General features: G+C 36.8%; 1 protein-coding gene across 5 annotated transcripts; it reads left to right on the forward strand.

The window, feature by feature from the left end:
* Nucleotides 1–884: 884 nt before the first annotated feature.
* Nucleotides 885–21,742, forward strand: LOC135612531 (helicase-like transcription factor CHR28). Of its 5 annotated transcripts, none has more exons than XM_065108934.1 (11): nucleotides 885–1,038; nucleotides 1,134–1,915; nucleotides 2,026–2,207; nucleotides 10,852–10,923; nucleotides 11,009–11,083; nucleotides 11,201–12,104; nucleotides 15,412–15,542; nucleotides 17,198–17,419; nucleotides 19,076–19,618; nucleotides 19,746–19,955; nucleotides 21,313–21,742. In XM_065108934.1, the coding sequence occupies exons 2-11, from the start codon at nucleotides 1,219–1,221 to the stop codon at nucleotides 21,364–21,366; spliced, it is 3,090 nt and encodes a 1,029-aa protein (XP_064965006.1). In that variant the 5' UTR covers nucleotides 885–1,038; nucleotides 1,134–1,218; the 3' UTR covers nucleotides 21,367–21,742. The 5 variants fall into 5 exon arrangements, with proteins under 5 accessions (XP_064965006.1, XP_064965007.1, XP_064965005.1 ...); XM_065108935.1 differs by lacking the exon at nucleotides 21,313–21,742 and adding an exon at nucleotides 20,872–21,219 and having other exon boundaries at nucleotides 15,412–15,473; XM_065108933.1 differs by lacking the exon at nucleotides 21,313–21,742 and adding an exon at nucleotides 20,872–21,218.
* The last annotated feature ends 555 nt before the right edge of the window (nucleotides 21,743–22,297 follow it).

The raw sequence follows: 22,297 nt of genomic DNA on the forward strand, positions 1-22,297 counted from the left end.
TATTGAGCCTTTGACCTTTTTGTTTAAGGCTTGGTAATAGGAGAATTATGGAACTTGACGGGTGTGTGGAACAGAATGTGATAGCAATGATTGTTGTAACATCCAAAACAGCACGAAATGGATGCTACACATTGGTTTGGGAGTGGGACCTCACCCATTTTGGACAGTCTGATCCAATTCAATATAAAAAAAAGACAGCATGAGCCCTCTTGTTGCGATGCTGTTGCCACCGCTACCGTTTGATGTCACCGGCATCAGAGAACAGTTTGCCATGTATCTCCCCAGTACACTCCCTCCTCTTCTCTTCCTCTTCTTCCTCCACCTTCATCGCTTCCTCTTCTTCCTCCTCCATCGCTTCCTCTTCTTCCACCTACTCCATTGCTTCCTCTTCTTCTTCCTCCTCCTCGTCCACACTTCTTCTTCTTCATCCTCCATCGTTTCCTCTTCTTTCTCCTCCTCCATCGCTTTCTCTTCTTCCTATTCCTCTACCTCTTCATCCTCTTTCTCTTTTTCTTCATATTCCTTTTTCTTCCTCTCCCATCCTCTTCCTCCACTGTGCCTTCCTCTTCTTCTTCTTCTTCTTCTTCTTCGACTTTGGTACACGGGTATATACTGGTGTTATGTATCGGTCCTACCAGATCACTGAATAGTGTTTGATACCCAAAATGGCAGTCTAAATGTGATAGGCCTATGTTGGCATCTTTGTAGCTTTTAACTTGATTGGTGAAGGATCATAAACTGAATCCCACTTGGTTGGATACTGTTACTTTGTATATTTCAAGATTATCCTTCATATTTTTTAGTTGGTTGTTTTTTTTGTGATTTTTTCATATCCCTCCAAATTGGAGGAAAAAATAATTCTGTTGTTGATATATATTTGTTTGTCTGGAAAGCTAATCCTGTTAAGTCTTGTGATCACTGTAGATGCCCGATCATGTTTATACTTCAACTTAGAGTTTTCTATCTATCTGTAGTAGATGCAGCACTGTGAACAAATGGATCTGTAGGGTAATATCAATTCTACTTCAATACCCATGAGTAAGTCCAAGGTGCTTCATTTTCCTTTTAACTTGCCATAATGCTGTGAAATGTCGCATGTAGGACTGATGGTAATATTTCTATTTTCTTTGCAGTCTTTCACAAGTTAGAGGATCAGGTAGCCTGTCTTCTTCAAGTTTTGTTGCAGAAGTGACTGCAAATCACACACTTTCTTAGTCTATGGATATCATTGAGATTGATTCCACAGATAGTGAAGATGATTTTGAGATTGGATCTGTTTCATCAGAGAAATCCTTTGCTGATGGCATTATGGATAAATGGGGACATAATTCACAAGGGATCTCTAATCAGAACAGTGATGCGTCTGCGAAGTTCCCGACTCATTCTAGTGATAATAATGATTGTGGAACATCGATGCCACAATCTACTGCAGGTTCCACATCATTTACTAAAACATCTGGTGCTAGTACGGGAAACCATGTCAGAAGCAATGGGATAGGAGAAGTAAGACTTGCAGATCATGAAAGGCTAGTTGATACTGGAAGAAAGTTAGATGTTATGGACGGACACAATCTTCATGAAAATCTGTACAATGTTGTTCCTAAAAGATCTCTTCCAGCATCTTTTCTTTCGTCTGTGAACAGAACTGCACCAAAAGGTTCTTCAGACGTGAAAGACAGAAGTCAGATTTATAATAAAGAAAAAATGCATGCTTCTATAAGACCTGATTATGATGGCATGATGAATGTTGCACTTAAGAGAAATGGTGAGACTGACACAAGTAAAAATGGACATAGGATTTTACCTTCATCTTTTGCTGGAGGAGATGCAGTTGATGCTTTAGCTAAATTTCAACCACCAACGTTTGTGGATGAAAAGTTCCATAACATGCCAAAAGCTTCAGTGGAGAGTAGAGGTGATTGATTCTTGCAAGGGCAGTTTTTCTTTATGTTAGATATGGTGATTTTAAATGCAATACGAACCGATGTACTATGTGTATGATAATATACTTATTTTAAAGTGCAGATGCTTTGCATATTCTTGGAAATGTCATCACAAATAGGATGTTGCCTTCAACATTGTTATATGGAAAATCGGTCAACAATTTGCAGCCGCCTGGCACCAGTGATGGACAAAAGCACTTGGGCCTAGTAGACGATAGGCGCATTGAACATGATGAGAGGCATATATATCAGGAAGCATTGCAGGTAGTTCTTTTCGTGTGCTGGTGTATCACTATCACTATACTTGTTGTCTTCTTTTTCTTCCATCGAGAGAGATTTTGTTGGATTTATGATGGAGTTTGACAAGTTTGAAGTATCAAACTGTTCATGTGGAGGGTTTTTTTCCTTGCACACCTGTTTTCAAGTATAATCAAACCAATTCTATGGAACACCATGTGACTTAATCCAATATTAGAAAATTCCATGAACAATATCTGCAGTCAATTAAGTGTTTACTTTTGTATTTCTCTTCAATTGATGACATAATTTATATGTGGGTCTAATACTTTATGGACAGTATGTGGATTTATACATTCGAAGATTTGATGAGGATCTTCTTAGAGGGGAAGCCATTGAACTCCCACAGATCCACCTTTTCATGCTTGTTAGCATGTTGAGTTAGTGAAAAATCACTTGTGCGTGGATCCTTAATTAGGCTGTACAGTCTTTTATATTACCTGAGCGATTGTTTTCTTAAGTAAATTTGAAATTTTTTTTAGGCAATTGGGAATTATGAACTCTCAATGGTTTAAATTAAGTGAAACAGACTGATGTTCAAGAAAATGTTTATATATATTGTTATTTTCATAGATCTTTTGCAAATAAGCATTAAATATGTGAGATCACCATCAATATGCAAAATGAAAAAAAAGCAACAGAACAGAAGCAACATTAAATATGTGAGACCAACTTTATATCTTGAGCAAAAGTTGAATCCTATGTTTCTTTTAACCCTATTTATGACTCTTATTGACAATTCTGGTTTGTAAACAATTTGTAGGGGCATGAAGAACAAAATATTTAGTCCTAACTTTAAATAAGTATGTTTAGACTAAATTGAAGGCCCCCAAGTTAAATTTGAAGTTGATTTTCCTTTAGTTTCTGCATGAGAATATCCTAACCATGCACATTGTCATGTATGACCGATCACTTTCATGTGTCCATCACTGATTTTTGGTTAGCTCTGAAGGCATTTAATCATCATCTGGTCCCAAATCGTAAAACATTCCTCATTCTTTTCTTCAAATCTGTATTGGTTTTTTTACAAATGACTTGTTCTTTCTACCATCGCATAAGATTGGTTTGATGCATGTCATTTTCTCGTGAGCAACCCCAACTTATTCGTGTGCCACATGCCTGAGCCCCATGTAATAAAACCATATGATTTCTCATGTTGACATAGGTGCAGATGACACTGTCAGGAACGGGGTCGGCACTAAGAGAAAGGGGGGGGGGGGGGGGGGGGGTGTGAATTAGTGCAGCGGTAAAATTACGTCAGTTAAAAAAACCTTCGTTCGATAAAAATCGTTTCGGAGAGAGGTTAACTTGAAAGTGTTTTCGTAAAGATAGCTTGAAAGCGTACGGAAGATGCGTAGTGGATGTAAAGCAAGTTAAGAGGTTTGTAGTAAAGTAAATTGCTCAAATATAGAAATGCAAACTAGAGAAGAACACACCGATTTTTATAGTGGTTCGGTCATCGTGACCTACATCCACTCCACTGATTCCTCTTCCGTCGAGGCCACCGGCATCCACTATCGATCTTCCTTTAACAGGCGAAGATCAACCTCCTACACCTCTCTTCTCCTTTTCATAGGTTTAGGAGTCAACCTTTATAAGCACTCACTCTTCTCTTATAGAATTCTAACACTTAGACTAGAGGAGGATTCTCACAAGAGATTTCTACAGTGTTTTTCTACTTTTAATCTCTCTGTGCTTGTGTCTTTTAACCAAGGATGAGAGGGGTATTTATAGGCTTCAAGTTGATTCAAACTTGGAGCCTAAAAACATCTCATCCCGGGTTTCCCGAGCACGAGCGGTACCATCGCCAGTGTCAGTCTGACACTGGGCGGTACCATCGCCTGGGAGGCTGTGCTGGGCGGTACCATCGCCCAGACTGCCGGTACCATCGCTTGCAGCCTTTCGGAGGCTATGTCTGGGCGGTGGCACCGCCCAGACCGGCGGTACCATCGCCTGACATAGTCTCGGAGACTGTGCCACGACAGTGTCACCTCTTGGGGCATTGTTTGGGCCTTTTCATTGGGCCCAACACAGTTCTTACATGGGCCCAATTGGCCCCTAATTGGGTTTGCCCAAATCCAATCCCAATTACGTGCTTACTATGATTCTTAAGACATTTTCTAAGCTAAACAAGTCCGTAAGTTTAGTTTTTTCCGATGAGCTTCCAACGATCTTTTGGCGAACTTCCGATGATCTCTCGGCAATGTTCCGGCGGAGTCCTGACAAGCTCTTGGACTTCACGACAATCTTCTTGGCGAGTTCCGACGAGCTTCTCTGGCAAGCTCCGAGACTTCTCGGCTGGTTCCGACATAACTTCCGATGAACGTCCGGACTTCCGATGAACTCTCGAACTCCCAATGAAATCGCGTCCTTGACTCCATGACTTCATTTTGCTTCATGCCTTGCTATCGTAGATAATCTTGCATATGTAAAACACACTTCGATCTAGACAATTAATACTAAACATTAATCATGTTGTCCGGCCTGTCATTGGTCCCTCGACGCTTCATCCGATTCTTCGGCGCATTGTCCTCTCTTGCGGCCTATTGCCCAATCGGCCAGTTGACTCCACAACTCCGATATCCTTGGCGCAATATCCGCTCTTCTCGGCCCGATGCCTGAATCCATGGCTCGAAGCCTTCCGTCGATACGTCGACTGATCCACCGGCTCGACATCCAATCTTCTGACATGTTTTCCCTAGGCCCAACTTGATTTTTCCTGCTTTAATTGTCTCATCCTGATCGAAGCATCCTGCGTCACTCAAAAAGTAGATTACAACATAAACACTTATCAATTATTTCATCATCAAAATCCGAGATTCAATAATCTCCTCCTTTTTGATGATGACAACCAATCGACGACGGAGTTAACTTTAACTCCCGGAGTTTAAACAAACTCCCCCTATCAATATGCCATATTGATAGAACCTTGAGTTCAAGTCGAATTCAAGTCATTGCAAATTTTATCATGAATATTTGCAACACGTCATCATGCATAACATGATCATACTTCTCCTCCTTTATCATCAACAAAAAGGAGAAGCGACAACTATCAAGTATTTGGACATAGAAGTTCAAATCATTGCAATATAATCATGATCTTCAGTTTTATCATCATGCAAGCTAGCAAATTTAGCATCACTTTACAACATGCATAATCACCAAATCATCATTTATTTTAAAGATGTACAAGATTGTAAATTATGCAAGTTTGCATTTTTGTTTCTTAAGATAGGCAATCTATCAATTTTTTTTTGTGATGTTCAAGATAACAAGCTCTTTCTTCTCTTTTGAAAAGTGTCATTTTTGCTTCCTTTGCAAAGTGCAAGTTAGCATGTTTTGCATCTTGAGCTAGTAATATTTCTCCTCCTTTGTCATTGTCAAAAAGAAGGGAAGAATACAATTTTGTATCTCTTTTTTCCTTTACGTCAATTTCTAAATCATGACAAAGGTAAGTAATCATTCTTATTTCAAAATGCCATAATTAACATAATCTTGAATTCAAATCAAAATAATTTTAATCATGATTCACATCATATGCAATATATCACATACATCATCATAATTAAAAAGCATAAGCATTGTATGCATAATACCAGATCATCATGTATATTTTCAAAATATAAAATCATCATTACATGCATGATTCCAAATTATCATTCATAATTACATCAATATTAGCAACAAATCATAGTATTTCAAATCATGATGGTATTAATTTGTCAAATTACATTGCATCCTATCATGCATGATCATAATTTCTCATTTATATTTCATGCATAAATTCATATCATCACATGAAGAATATCAAGAAAAATTAATTGGGTGATGAGATAAATATTTCATGAATACAAGGAATTGTACATAAAAATCATATCATGAGAGATAAAATATCAAAGATCGTGAAGATAAATCATGAGTATCAATAGACATATTATGATTCTTTTTAAATAACTCAAATAACGAAAAGAAAGAATCATAGTAGACAATCTTGGTTAATAAAAAGAATTTTCAAGTTAAAATTCTAAGAATTCAAGAGAAGGCATGATTCATTTTAATAAGTCTCCTCTTAAATAAATAACGAAAAGAATTCTTAGAAGTTCATGATATAGATAGAATTCATTCAATCTTGTAGCAGAACAAGATATTAATTCATGCATATAAAATCTCTCAATTCATTATGAATCATAAAAATTATAATTAAAAAAAAACATGATTCATTTAGAAATTTTTTTTCTTTAGTAAACGACAAGAAGAAACATAGGAGATCAAATAAGAGATCTTGATTCATAAAAGATTTCATGTTATAAATCTCGAAAAATCAAGATAAAGCTTATTCAAATTCAAATCGTCACATCAAAATCATTTTCAAGAGATTTAAAAAATATAGATAGATTCGTTAATCTCTCATTTTTGAAAATCGATAGAGTAGAAATAAAAAAAAATTTCAAGGAGAAAGCTTTCCTCTTTTTAGTGTTTGAAATTCATATGATTGATTTCATATATGCCAAATAAAAACATGTATCATGTTTAAAACCGAAAGTGCAAAATTTATTACGACAAAGTTCAATAAGGCATAAATCACCCAGAAATCATTATTCATAATTTCAAAATATAAAACCATTAAACATGATTTCAAATTAATATGCTCAAGTTTTTGTATGAAAACCTTCCATCTTATTCATAATTTCAAAATATAAAACCATTAAACATGATTTCAAATTAATATGCTCAAGTTTTTGTATGAAAACTTTCCATCTTATTTAAAATCGAAAAAGTAATATTTTATCATGATAAAAAATCGATAATCCATAAATCGCAAGAATCATCATGCATAATTTTTAAAATCTCATGCATAGAATAAAATCATCAATCATGGTATCAAAAATCATTATGCATCATTAAATCATCAAGCATGATTTCATATTTTCAATCAAAATCATTTTGTTTGTTTATCATAAAATATATATTTTTCATGATTATTTTCAAAATTACTAGCATGATCCCCATTTTTTTAGCATTTTCATTATATTAAACATGCAATTTTCAAAAATAATTATTCTAAACTAAATTAAAAATAACTCATGAAAAGCATCATGTAATTTCGAAATAAACTAAAGGTATTTTGATTACCTCATCGTCGAAAGTCGTTAAGGCGTAGTTTGTCACATCGCCTTTGTTGATTTTTTCCTCGTCTTCGGAGGAGCTCGATTCATCCCAATTTGTGTTTTTCTTCTTGCATTTAAAGTAAGTAGTTGCGTTCTTTTTGTTCTTTAATTTTTGTTTCATGAACTTTTTAAATTTATTAGTGAGTAGTTCAAGTTCACCATCACTTGAGCTTATGCTTAAGTGTTCTTTGATTATTCTTAGTCCGAAATCCTTCATGTCCTTTGGAAGGTAGTTCTCATGTTCGTCAAGTGCCACATTAGTCAATTCATAGGTCATCAAAGACCCAATTAGTTCTTCAAAGTGGTAGGTTGTTTAGGTTTTTAGCCTCTTGTATTGCGGTTACTTACCGCCCAGATTGGCAATACCATCGCCTACAGCCTCTCGGAGGCTGTGCCACGACGGTGTCACCTCTTGGGGCACTATTTGGGTCTTTTCATTGGGCCCAACACAATTCTTACATGGGCCCAACTGACTCCTAATTGGGTTGGCCCAATTCCAATCCCAATTACGTGCTAACTATGATTCCTAAGACATTTTCTAAGCTAAACAAGTCCGTAAGTCTAGTTTCTTCCGGCGAGCTTCCGACGATCTTCCAGCGAACTTCCGACGATCTCTCGGCAATGTTCCGGCGGAGTCCCGGTAAGCTCTTGGACTTCACGACGATCTTCTTGGCGAGTTCCGACGAGCTTCTCTGGCAAGCTCCGAGACTTCTCGGTTGGTTCCGACAGAACTTCTGACGAACGTCCGGACTTCCGACGAACTCTCGAACTCCCAATGAAATCGCGTCCTTGACTCTAGAACTTCATTTTGCTTCATGCCTTGCTATCGTAGTTAATCCTGCACATGTAAAACACACTTCGATCTAGACAATTAATACTAAGCATTAATCATGTTGTCCGGCATGTCATTGGTCCCTCAACGCTTCGTCCGATTCTTCGGCGCATCGTCCTCTCTTGCGGCCTATTGCCCAATCGGCCAGTTGACTCCGCAACTCCGATATCCTTAGCGCAATATCTGCTCTTCTTGGTCGGATACCCGAATCCATGGCTCGAAGCCTTCTGTCGATACATCGACCGATCCATCGGCTCGACGTCCAATCTTTTGACATGTTTTCCCCCGGCCCAACGTGATTTTTCCTGTTTTAATTGTCTCATCCTGATCGAAGCATTCTGTGTCACTCAAAAACGCAGATTAAAACATAAACACTTATCAATTGGTTTCATCATCAAAATCCGAGATTCAACATACACTAGTGGGTGCAATAGAGATTTAGGAGTGAACTAGTGCTTACTACTAAGCTTAAAAAAATTCAAAACCATTTAAGCCAATGTGTATTAGTAGTCTGGTGAAAAAGAATGGCGGTCCAGTGAAAGAATAAGATATCAGTTTGTAGTGGTTTGACACAATAGCCTACATCTGTTGGCAGAGATCAAACTAGGAACACTCTGTTCTTGGGGTTCAAGTGCAACTCCACAACTTTGTTTTTATTCTAGAGTCAAGAACAGAACTCTTTTAGTTCTCCCCACAAGCTGAAGAACCAAATCAAGTCGGTGCATTTTCACAATCTCTGAAATTAAACTATTCACTCTTCCTAGTATACTTTTGTAGTCTAATTTTGTCTCGAAACCATCATGAGATCAATCCTTTACAATCCAATAACAGTGCCAAACATTTTTATTTTGAGTTTCATCCATTATTTCTCGTCTTTTATACAACAACCAGTCAGGTCCTTGTATCAAACATTTCATTTCATTATGAGCTAATGAAACTTCTCTCTCTATGTCAATTGGATTATCCATCATATCCAGTAGGAAGAAATCTATGCTGCATAGAAATGTTCACTGCTTCCCAGTAGAAATTTTTCTGTCTAATTCTTTGTTGTGTTTTTTTGTCTTTGCTTCCTTATTTATGAACCACCTTTTAGTTTGATTTCATGAATCAGCTTTAGCTATCGAACAAACAAGGATTGAAAGCCAGCTACCAGTATAGGAAATATGGAAGTAATTTCTTCCAACTTTTCCAGTTTCACAGATGTGAAAAAACTTCTGCTTCCCACACTACAGTTCTTTATTCTCTGACATAGTAATTGATCCTTATGGCTCCTAACCTTTTGATGTGAGGTTCCCAGGGCTTACTGCAAGGCATCGAGACTAGACTTAGGTTTCCATCTTGCTTATGGATGCTTATACCTTTCATTCAAGCACATAAGAAGATGATATAATTTGTCATTTGCATAGTTAGCTTTATTGTTTTATCTTCTTGCTGATTGATCTGAGACTTAAGCACTATAGTTTCAGCAAGGCTTGAACCTTTGATTTTGATCCAAATTTACTCACCTTCAGCATGGAATATATATATATATATATATATATATATATATATATATATACACACACACACACACATAGAATTTTTATATGTTAAAGGAAAAGACAAACAACTAGAGGAAATCATGATGGTTAGATTTTAGCAGGGTAGTCAAAGGTGCTAAGGTTCCAAAATGCTCAAGCCACTGTCCACTCACCCGAGATACTTGCTAATATTAAAATTATTAAAAATATAATTAAGGATAAATATGATCACTAAAGTAAAAAAAAGAGAATACATGAGTTCTATATCATTTCATACTTTAAATATTACCACTAAAACATCAAATTACAAATATTTAAAGCACCAAAACGCTAGCAATTACAAATTTAATCCTGTAAACAATTCATAAACTATATTAGCAAAAAAATAACTATTTTTAACAATGGTATGCATTAAAGGAGAAAGAAATAGAGGTGGGAGAGAAGCCTGGGAAGAACTAGGGCTTGAATGGGAAAGAAGAGGGCTGTCAATTGGGACTTGGATGGGAGCTATCGGGGAGGAGGAAGATGAGGAGGACTAGGAGAGAGGGGGAGGGAAAAGGAGCTGTCCAGGAGGTTTGGCGGGGGGCGATGGTAGAGGAGAGGAGGAGGAGAAAGAGGGAGGGGAAAACATGAAGGAAGGAGAGGGGGAGAATCAGAGAAAGGAGAAGATGGATGTCGGCTGAGAGGCGATGCCCGAGTGAAGCTTTCCGGGAGTAGTAAGAGGGAGCGGGTGTCAGGGTCCGTGGAGGCTATCGAGAGAGGGAGGTGGGGCTGTTGAGGATACTAATTTGATTTTGAGTTGTATTTGTTTACCAGTAAAGAGATATTGCATAGCACAATGCAGCATAGTGCATCTGCTTTTTAAAATCTTAGGTATATCTTAGTAAAACTTAGACAATAAGTTCAAGGTTGAACTTTGGGTTAAGGTAGCTATAATTTTTATTTTGTTCTTGAGTTTCAAGATTGTTTTAACTTCCTATTTTGTGCTTTAGTGATTGTATTATGTTCAGGGGGCCTTGACTGCATTTTGGGTCATTTTAATATGAAAAACTTATGATATAGCGTTGGTTCTGTTTTATTTTTCCCTGCAGAATCTTGGTCAACCAAGATTAGAAGATGACCTGCCTGAGGGGCTTCTGGCTGTTCCTCTCTTAAAGCACCAGGTAGTCTATATACTGGAAGTGTCAATCATATTGGATTATTTCCCTATAATTTTGAACTTTGGTTCCTAACTATCATGTTTGATAGAAAATAGCCTTAGCTTGGATGGTTCAGAAGGAAAAAAGTACTCATTGTTCTGGTGGAATTCTTGCAGATGATCAGGTTTTTTTTTCTTAGGGATTTAACTGTTCTTCAACAATTTGCTAGTACATGATATTATTACTTTGTTGTTTACACATGCACAGTTTTATAAAGAATGGTGTGCTTTTCTCATCACAGGGACTTGGTAAGACTATATCAATGATTGCTTTAATACAGAAGCAAATGTCTCAGCAGTCCAAATTCATGTCTGATGATTCCAACTGTGTAAAATCTGAAGCCTTAAATCTAGATGAAGATGATGATGGGGGTAGTGAAGTGGATAAGACAAAGCTGTTATCTGGTGACAATGATTATAAATGTGAGCAAGCGGCTAATTCAATTACGCACACTTCCCATAATGCCAGGCCAGCTGCAGGTACATTGGTTGTATGCCCTGCCAGTGTTCTTCGGCAATGGGCTCGAGAGCTGGAAGAAAAAGTTCCAAAGAGTGCAGAGTTATCTGTTCTTGTATATCATGGAGGTTCACGGACAAAATGTCCTGGTGACCTCACAAGATACAATGTTGTTCTTACCACATACTCAATTGTGACTAATGAAGTGCCAAAACAGCGTATAGCTGATGATGATGAGGGAGAGCAGAAAAACCTTGACAAGTATGGGTTATCTTCAGAGTTCTCATCCAACAAAAAAAGGAAGCAGCCTTCCAGTGGACAGAACAAGGTGAAGAAAAGAGGGAAAAGATCGAAAGATTCACATCTCGATGTTGACAGCGGCCCTCTTGCTAGAGTCAGGTGGTTTAGAGTGATATTAGATGAAGCTCAAACCATAAAGAATCACAGAACTCAAGTGGCTAGAGCCTGCTGTGGTCTTCGAGCCAAAAGAAGATGGTGCTTATCAGGAACACCCATGCAGAATGCAATTGATGATCTTTACAGTTATTTCCGCTTCCTGAAGTATGACCCTTATTCTGTCTATAGTTCCTTCTGTGCTTCTATAAAATATCCGATATCTAAAAATACAAGCAGTGGATATAGAAAACTTCAGGCTGTCCTCAAAGCTGTACTTCTTCGACGCACAAAAGGTATTTTAAACATTTAAAATTTGTTTTCCCTAGCTAGCAACAAATTTGTTTGCCCTGCTTAATATTAACTGGAACTGATAGATCAGTAAAGCATGTTAGAAACTTTTTTGAATGCCTTACTATTGATTGCTCTGATTTGTTGGAAACATATTTGAGATATTTTGGGACAATTGAAGGTTTATTGTTTAGCTATTAGAAAATATGGCCATGTCCCATTCCAAATGGAAAAGACTTAGAGATATTAATGTTTTTTGCATTTTCCTGAGTATCTGCATGAACAAGTGCCCAGTTGCTGTGCTTAACTGTTTCAGGGTTAGTTTCTTTTATCCTTTCATATCATTTAGCTCTTAGGATGAACAGAGATAATTTGGTTCAATTAAACTTATTCTAAAATATTTGAATTCATCAGACTAATACGATTTAGTTGAAGGATTTACGTTCCAGTGGCATGGCTGGTGTCAGTCATTGCCTTGCACCAAGAAATCTTCGTAAAAGACCAAAAGAAAAAATGTCTAGTGTTCAGTACTTCCCATGTGTCTTCTTCCGCTAGACAACCCTTGGGCGAAATGAAAGAAAAGGTGGTTGCACTGATGCCCCTCTTTCTGGGTATTGATAGCCAGTTGGTTCATTATGTTTAATTCAGTAGTAATGAAATTTACTGAAATTTCAATTCTTGGTTCAGGTGTTACAAAAGGTTAAGCAAATGACCTGGGAATATGTGGTAGAAACTTTTAGTGCCGAGTGTGGTCTTGATGAATATGCTGAATTTTACGATGACCCTTAGCATCAATGTTTTTCTTGGAATACAATTTGACATGTTCTCCAAGGTTGTGCTACATATCAATTTTGGTGCATTCTAGTCGTAAAATACCTGCATGTATTACATTTGTTTATAAGCAGCCAAACGTGTTTGAAGTTCTTGAGTAGGTAATACTCATCTTTATCTAAGTAGCATTCTGTACTCAGACATTTGAAAATTGCTTTTATATTGTTTTTATCTACTTTCTGGATAGTATGCCATATATATTATATTGCATCAGTGATTTAAAAAGGCGCTCGGGCGCTCGCCTATGCGCTCGAGCGAGGCGAGGCGAGGTCCGAGCACCTCGCTTCACTTCCAGGCGGCGCGCTTCAAAGATGCGCCGCCTGAGCGCTCGCCCGAGCCCAGGTGCTGGGCGCTTCGGGCGAGCGCCTGGGTTAAACCAAGCGATCGAACCAGGATTTTAGGTCTGGTTCGGTCTCCGGTGCTTTAGTTGGTTCAGTCGAACCAATTAAAACCGATATCAGCTGTCGCTGCCCAACCCTAACCCTGCTTGTTGCAGCTCCCGCTCCCGCTGCTCGCCGTTGTCGCCGCTCGCCGCTCCCGCTCCCGCTCCCGCTGCTACTGCTTGCCGCTCCCGCTGCCGTTGCTCGCTACCGCTGTCGCCGCTCGCCGCTCCCGCTCCCGCTGCTCGTTGCTGTCGCTGTCACCACTCCTGCTGTCACTGTCGCTCCCGCTGCCTCCTTACACTCCTGCTGCCGCTGCCACTTCCTCTTTTCTTAGTCAACACCCCCTTATACTCCTCTTCCTTCTTCTCCTTCTGTATACTGTTAATAGTATACTAATAATAGTATTTGTATTTATTAGATTAATAATATATTATTTTGATTTTAATACTGTTAATTTTTATTTATTTGAAATTATTTTTAGGTTTCAAGATAAATGGTAAGTGTACAGAGCAACTCAATAGAGTCTCCAATGACATCAAAAAAAGATCCTGCATGAAAGTATAATTATCTGAAGGATCCGAAAGATCCTAATGCAGTGACTTGTATATTCTGCGATAAGACTACTAGAGGTGGTATTTTTGGTGCAAAACAACATCTAGTAGGAAATGAGTGCAAAAGCATCAAGCTCGGCTCCTGCTATTGTTGAAGACATAGAGAATGAAACATATTTTGATGAAGAAGGAGTCGAAGGACAAGAGGAAGAGGACGAATTCAATGAAGATGATTTGTGCAAAAATGACGATAATATTAATTATGATGAATGACTTTGATGTAAAATTTTATTGTTTTGAATTTTGAAACTTTTTATTAATGTGACATTATGATTTTGTATCTTAGATTTTCTTAATTTAATAGTATATTTTTATTTAAAATTTTAAATAATTATATTTATTAATTATATTATATATTTTTATATTTTAGCGCCTCGCTTCGCTCGGGCGAGCGCTTGCGCCTCGAGCGTTTTTGAACCTTAGTGCCTTTTGGCGCCTAGCGCTTTTAAAATCACTGTATTGCATATTATAACTTTTTTTACACTAGTATGAGTTGAAATTTGTGGTTTACTCCCAAGAAGTGGGTTGCTGATGTTATTGTTTTTTGGTTTGATCCTCATGTATGTTATTTGTGACAATATTTAAATCACGTGACATTACACCTATAGTGAAATGTCAAGTTTGGTTGCCTTCAGTATCCATGGAACCCATGGTTTTGCTCATAACCAAGACGACTTGTATACATCCAGATGTAGTATATGTGTAGAAGTTGGACACTAGGTCCGATTTTAGACATTAAATCCTGATCTAAGGTTTTTGTACGAGTGAAAAATGTAGGAACAACTTCAAGTGCCAGCTCTTATTTTGCTTTTCTGTTATCAGATGCTGTATAGTTTTTGATGGTAATGTAATAATTAGATGCATAGTGTAATGATGGAACAGTGACCAATGATGCTAACTTTATGCTCAACACAAGATTCAACCAAGATGATACATTGATGCAAAAATATATTGTCAAAAGACACCTTTTCCTTTATAGGAGCAAATTTGGCTTATTGGGATACTTCGCAGAAGTAGTTAACCATAGAGGGTTAAAAAGTATATAGGCTTTTTGTGCCATCAAGATTTGTTTACAGAATTCTGTTGTACACGAAATCAAGTTTCGTCCAATTTTTGGGAATGATATTACAATCTTTTTGTGCTAAGTGTTCTTTAAGTTGAACATGTGTGCACAATCAAGTAATCATTCTGTTTTCTGTTATTTTGTGAATCATCTCTTTTATTCTTAGTGTTTATTATATGGTAATTGCCCCACTGGTTGTGTTTTATAGCTTTTCCATTAAATGTAAATCATGTTTTTCTTTGGTCGCCTTTGTTCTGTTTTGCTGATCTTTTTTGTTATAATCCTTTCAATGCAAAATGAGTGTGGATTATATTTTTTGCTATTCTTTGCCCAGAAGAATAAAAATAGTTGATTTAAGTATATTATTTTGTTTTGTACCACTGTGGCTTTTTGATATTGACCTACTGCCTAATGTTTCTGGTAGGAACACTTATTGACGGGGAGCCGATTCTCAAGTTACCTCCAAAATCAATTTGCCTGAAAAAGGTAGATTTTTCTCACGAGGAACGAGAATTTTATTTAAAGCTGGAGGCAGATTCACGCCAACAGTTCAAGGTGCTTACCATATAGAAAGTTGGGTTGTTTACTCAGTAGAAAAAGAGAATATGATTTGCTTTTGATGGTTGGATTATAATGCGAACTTCTAATTTGTAGACAAAAACAATGCTAGCTTTCTGCTGTGTTTGATGTGTTTTGGGAGCGTCTTTTATGCAAGTTAAGATCATATTGTTGAGTTAATTAATAATAAAGAGTGATGGCGTGTTGGTCCCCTTTTCGCGTGGCTGAAAATAAAATCTCTTTGTTCTGCTAAGTTGAGTCTTGAACCTGATAGTGAGAACAGTTAATAGTGAATATATCCCAAAAAACTCAGTTCACACACATAATTGACTTATATCAGTAATGTACTATAAAAATAAACATGTCCTAATTTAAATCACAAGGACATCGTTAACTTCTATTTGTAAACATTTACAAATGATTGGTAAATTGTACATGCACCTGTTGTGCATGCTTCCATTTTTTTAACAAAGAGTAAAATCCAGATATTCATTCCTGTTTCATATTATTGCTTAAGCACCTGTATTTTTTCTATATAATTGTAAGATGCTAAGTAACAGAAACTGTCTGGTGTCCTATAACTTTTAATGTTGTTTAGACTTTAGAGTGGGATAACAATCCCAAATCATACTAAACTGGTTTTAAATTTAACTGCTACAGATTTTGATTCTTCAACAACCATTAAAGGGGAATCTCCTTCTTGTTTACTTTGTTATGCGGTAAATGCCCTTTGGAATCCAAATTCAAGTAATTTTAAATATAGAATTTTTACATGGTTAAAAAAGTTTTGACCGGTCTTGGTAGTTAATTTGAATACATACAAACTAATGAAACTGGAAGCAAATGATTGTTTGACTGCTTTGGGCCTGTAGATTTTTGAACTTTAAAGAAATTGACTTAGAGTCATTATAAAAATCACAATATAAGAAAGTTGTTTTATAGGTCATATTTTATTTTATTGATTAGAAATGTTTTTTGGTTAAAATCAAATAATTGGACTTATAATTACTTCTTAAAAAAGATATCTTATGACTCGATCTGATGAGGTAACTATCGTATTAACTTCATTGAGCTTGAACCACTAATATAAAAGACTCAAGCGAAAGTTAACAGTAGTACAACCGTCAAATCTTTGTCTCCCTTACTTAAGGGCTTGTTGTCCTTATCAAAACCCAACATAATTTAGATTCAGACCCTAGTATGGTGTATGTGAGACATAGCTTACTAGCAGCTACACATCCCAACGTGCCCTTTAATCCTACTCAAACCTCTCGCCATTCCCAAATATTGGATCGGTTCTGATACCAATTTTTATGATCCGATCTGGTGGAATAACTAGCCTATCAGCCTATTAGTTTCATTAGGTTTCACTGACTAAAACTGCTTAAATTGAAGTTAATAGTAGTACCATCATAACCTTACAATATATGTCAAGAAGTACCCAGCTTAGTCTTTTGTTTATCCTAACAACCACCACAAAGTCATATCTTCCTCCTTTTTGATCTAGATATACAAGTTATAAAACATCATTTTGTACATAGTTTTAACGAAAAACTGTATTCTTCTTGGTGAAAAACTTTTTGTTGCTTTTTAGTATTAATTATTCCTTACATTATAAGGAGTGCAGCTTATTAAGTTGAGACTGTTGACAGGCATATGCTGCTGCTGGAACCTTGAAACAAAACTATGCGAGCATTTTGTTGTTGCTTTTGCGACTTCGGCAGGCTTGTGATCATCCCTTTCTTGTCAAAGGATTTAACTCGGACACTATTGGAAAATATTCGTTTGATATGGCAAGGCAACTTCCTAGGGAGATGCTGATCAATCTACTTAATCAGTTGGAAGGTTCTTTAGCCATTTGTGCTGTGTGCAGTGTAAGTGATATCATGTTACAGGCTTCTTTTGCACTTTTTTTTCTCTAGTGTGGTGCCAAATAGAACAAGATAATTCTGCCTAAGCTGATGATTTTTGGTGAAAAGACCTGATGCATAAATATTGGTGACTTTAGTTTTTAAGGTTCTTTAGGAGGACAATATCTTCTTTTAAACATATGCATTCCGTAATCGTCATATTGTTTGTCATATGTATCAAACATATGGTAAACATCCTTTTAAAGCAACTTAATACAAATGTTAGGACACCTGCTAATTTTTTGGTTGAATCTTGAATTACCATCCCTTTTTAATGTATTTAACTATTTCTTGACAATATTTACCTTCCCTTCTAATAATTAGAATTGATAGCTGAATGGCAAAGTTACATAAAGTTATTGTTATGTGGACTTGGAACTTGATATTCTGCCAAGTCATCTTTCTTACTATTTATCATTTAATAGGATAAATCTGGAATTGGCTTCTTGAATCTCAATAACCTTCTTTTGTGCTGATGATCATGAGCATTAGAGAGTGTGTCAAATTCTTGTAGTTTGACTTAATTTTAGGGATTCAAGTTACAGTGGCATGGTAGTTCGAGCTTTGTCAAGTGACCGGCATAGCGTATCAGTGTACTGCCAGAACAGGAAGGAACCAAGAAACCAGCATGAAAACGAAAGTATTACTTTTCAATGATCTTCAGGCTACTTATATAATTCTTTGGCCTTTCCCTCTGGTGGTACTGCAAGTTGTCATGATCAAAATTTTTTTTTTCACTCATCTGAAACCATGATGTCAGGATGTAATATATAAAGTGGGGCTGAACTGGTTAGTTATGTTTAACTTTTACATATTTGCTCATTCCAAAGGTATAAACTAGTTGTCTTTGATACAACCAGAGACTAGGAATTCCTTGGACTAGGCAGGTGTCAGAATTTGGTGTTTCGCCTAATATAGGTGAAAGGGCATGAGGACTTCTTTGATGACTTTCTGTGAGCAACTTAGGACATTTCTTCTTGTGGGATTGCTAAATTGATTTATATTATGAAGTCTGCTGTGTGTTCATGACACCTGAGATTGCAGAACTTACAATGAAGAAAGATATATGACATTTGAGTTAGAGTATATCATGCATGGAATCATGGAGCACATGCGGACATAAATATGCTTTATTGCCTTCCGTATCAGTAGCTCCTTCCTACTAGAGCTGCATAAAGGTTTTTTATTGTCAGTTTGAATCGGTTGCTGAAGTGTTTATATTATAATCTACAATTTATATGCTTGATTTGTTGCATTGTCTTTTCTGACTTTCTGACAGATTTAGTTTTAGTACACTGCCTGTCTTTAGTGCATGAAATATCTTGATATTAGTACCCAGTCAAATTTTTTATGACAATGAATTATGTTTCACAATCAATTTAACAAACACATCTATGCTGCTGGTAATTTGTGTCATAATGTGTTTTCATGATTTCATATTCTGGTGGTAAGGATAAGCATTTAACAATTAAGGACGGCCTGGTGCACAAGGCTCCCATTAGGTCAACATATGCAACCTTACCAAAAAAAAGAAAAAGAAAAAAACTGCATCCTTTTTTACATGTTTAATTGATCTTTTTTGTAGTTGTCCTGAAACTTAATCACATTGTGCTTATGTAGGACCCACCAGAGGATGCTGTTGTGGCAATGTGTGGGCATGTTTTCTGCTATCAGTGTATATCTGAGCGTTTAACTGGTGATGAGAACTTGTGTCCTGCACCTGGTTGTCGAGATGTACTTGGTACTGAGTCCATTTTCTCCCGAAGTACATTAAAAAGTTGTATATCTGACAATTTTGATGATGAAGCTTCGACTAGTTGTTCATTTGATGATGGATCAATTGTCCATAGTGGTTACATCTCTTCCAAAATCAGAGCAGCTCTAGATATACTAAAGTCAATCTCTTGTCCAAGTTCTGAAGTACATAATCTCATGATATGTGGTTCCAAGTCCGATGCCAATGCTTCTGATCATATTTCCACTCTGTTAAACTCAAATGCTGACATGCCAGCCAAGGCTATTGTTTTCTCCCAGTGGACCAGCATGCTCGACTTACTGGAGCTTTCATTGAATGAGTGTCTTATACAGTATCGAAGGCTAGATGGGACAATGTCTCTCATGTTACGAGACAAGGCTGTGAAAGACTTCAACACTGATCCAGAGGTTCGATAATCAAATAATTTATATAATTTTTCTGTACTTGTGGTTGATTTTAGTTTGTGCTTTTTTCAAGTTGTTGGTTTCTCTTCTTTTTCATTTTTGGAGAATAAACATCGGTATTGTTCTTCAGGTAACTGTTATGCTCATGTCACTTAAAGCAGGAAGCCTTGGCCTGAATATGGTGGCTGCTTGTCATGTAATTCTTCTTGATCTTTGGTGGAATCCAACTACTGAAGATCAAGCAGTTGACCGAGCGCATAGAATTGGGCAGACTCGTCCTGTGACTGTTTCCCGAATAACTATTAAAGATACAGTCGAAGATCGGATACTAGCTCTTCAGGTAACTTTTTTGTGACGTCGTTTTTTTTGCAGCATTTTATGGTTGGATCATTATGGTATTCTCTTGTGTCATCGTTAATCACAGACTCTTAAATTAAATTATGGAGCATGTGACCTGAAGAATCAAAATTTTGAACTCTGGAAAACAGTTATAGACTTCGTAAGTCGTGTCTTTATCTGATTGTTATTACCTGCTTTAGTTGGTTCACATAGCTAATAAGTTGATTTGCTTACTGAGTGGATGCAAGGTTAATGTGGAACAATAAGATGCCAAATTTAGTTAATCCCAGAAAAATAGGGGAAATTCATTCTTAGTTGACTTAATGCTAATTCAGTCTTCACACTCTGACCCATTGTTCTGCTTGTGTTAATGCTAATAATGCACAGACCTGTTCAATCTAAAATTTCATATTGCTGAAAATGATTGTAAGAGTACTATTTGCTAATATCATAAATTCTGATATTCTGAAATTTTTTTCCATGTATGTAGGGCCTTGGATGAATGTAAATAGACCTTCCCCATAGGGTTCTTGCTTTTCCAATTGGCAATTTATGTTCCTTTACAAGGTTTAAAGGTCCAGTTGCCTGTATGACTAGGCGTAATCATGATGAAGCAACCGCTGACCTTGTAGACATGCTATTTTTAAACAATGGTCAAACCAACATCAAACATGGTATCTTTTGGTAGTACTTTGTATCTAAAGAAGATAATCCAAGCAATGGTTGATAATCATGTGGTAATGTACCATATATCCCATATTTGACTAGGAAGTATTTTTCAGTATATTTGAAATCTTAATCATGTTTTGTTCTTTCAACTTCATCTCTATAGTCATATTATTGCTATAGTCATTCAAAGTCATGCATCATTTATAACGTTAATTGCACCGTCTGCATTGGAAATATGTTTTATCCAGGAGGAGAAGAGGAAGATGGTATCTACTGCTTTCGGAGAAGATCAAACTAGTTCTCATGCAACTCGTCTTACGGTGGAAGATCTTAGGCGGTTATTTAACTGCTTTGACGACTGAGTTTTGGCATGAATCATAGTAGTAGTTGATTCATATCTTTTTGGATGTGAATGAATAGGATTGTTGGCTAATTTTTTGAGATGTGCTCCATTCCATCAGGACTGACCCCTTTTTTTTTTTTTTTTTTTCTCGCTTCCTTTTGTTTTAAATTATAGGTTGATGCTAACTTGTGTAGTTGTAACAGTAGAGTCCAAGAAATGATGGAGCATAAGGGACTGTAAATATATATATATATATATATATATATATATATATATATATAAATATTAATATACTTTGCTGCCTTCATGAATGGGACGTTGAGCATATCATCACTTTTATCCGCAGAGCACGTGTTCTAAAAGCTTCTCAGTGGTAATCTCTGCTACCAAGCGGGCCTAATCCACCGCATCCCTGTCGGCAACTGTTCCCCGTGGAAACGAGAAGGCTGTGAATCAAATCAAATAGACTCCCACTTAAAAAGGAGAAGGAAAAAAGTAACAAGATCATTGTTAGAGTCAGCACTGAACTCAGAATCTGCTCTTTTACTTCACCGACATCAATTACTTATAAATGAATTGTAATGGATCAACCACCTGCTTTTACTTGATTGAACCTTTCGTGTCTCCGTTGATCGTGATTTGCTGTAATGACATGCTGAGTCAGTGCTGCATGTGATGAGAGTAGGCCGCTTCATGAAAAAGATGAGCATCCACTTGCAGAGAGTCGAACCCTGAAATTAATTTGATGTGATGACTATCTTGATGAGTGAACACAATATGCAAGGATCCTGTCCAACAATTACATGAAACATGGTGCTTATAAGAGCAGGCAAGAAGGAAAGAGTACCGATTAACGACTTATAAAAAGGACACTTGTGGTTATGATGTTTACTTGAGACCCACCATCAGTTCTCTTCCTTCTTGCCTGCTCTTGAAAGCAAGGAAGGGAAGAAACCAGAGAAACTCTCGAGAGACTTGAAGCCCAATTAGCCAAGAAGAAGAGTTCGAGAGGCATCATACCAAAATGGAGAGCCTGCATGATGACCATGTCATTGAAATTCCAATGAGCTCTGTCACTTATGCTACAGAGGAATCGCCAGGAAAACCTGCTTCTGTTTCTGAGCCTGTTGACCACTTGATGCAACCCAGTTAATGCAGTTCTTCCCATCGCAGAGCAAAGACCAGGGCTTTTTCAGTTTTTCAAATCTCAGTTTAGTTCATCGTTGCACAAAATGATAGGTGTTACGTTCGAATTCATTTAATATAATAAATATATATTTTTATTTTTTATTTTTATTTTTATTTTTTATTTTTTTTAAAATATAATCTCT

Source organism: Musa acuminata, chromosome BXJ2-5 (assembly GCF_036884655.1).
Source record: "Musa acuminata AAA Group cultivar baxijiao chromosome BXJ2-5, Cavendish_Baxijiao_AAA, whole genome shotgun sequence".
NCBI lineage: Eukaryota > Viridiplantae > Streptophyta > Magnoliopsida > Zingiberales > Musaceae > Musa > Musa acuminata.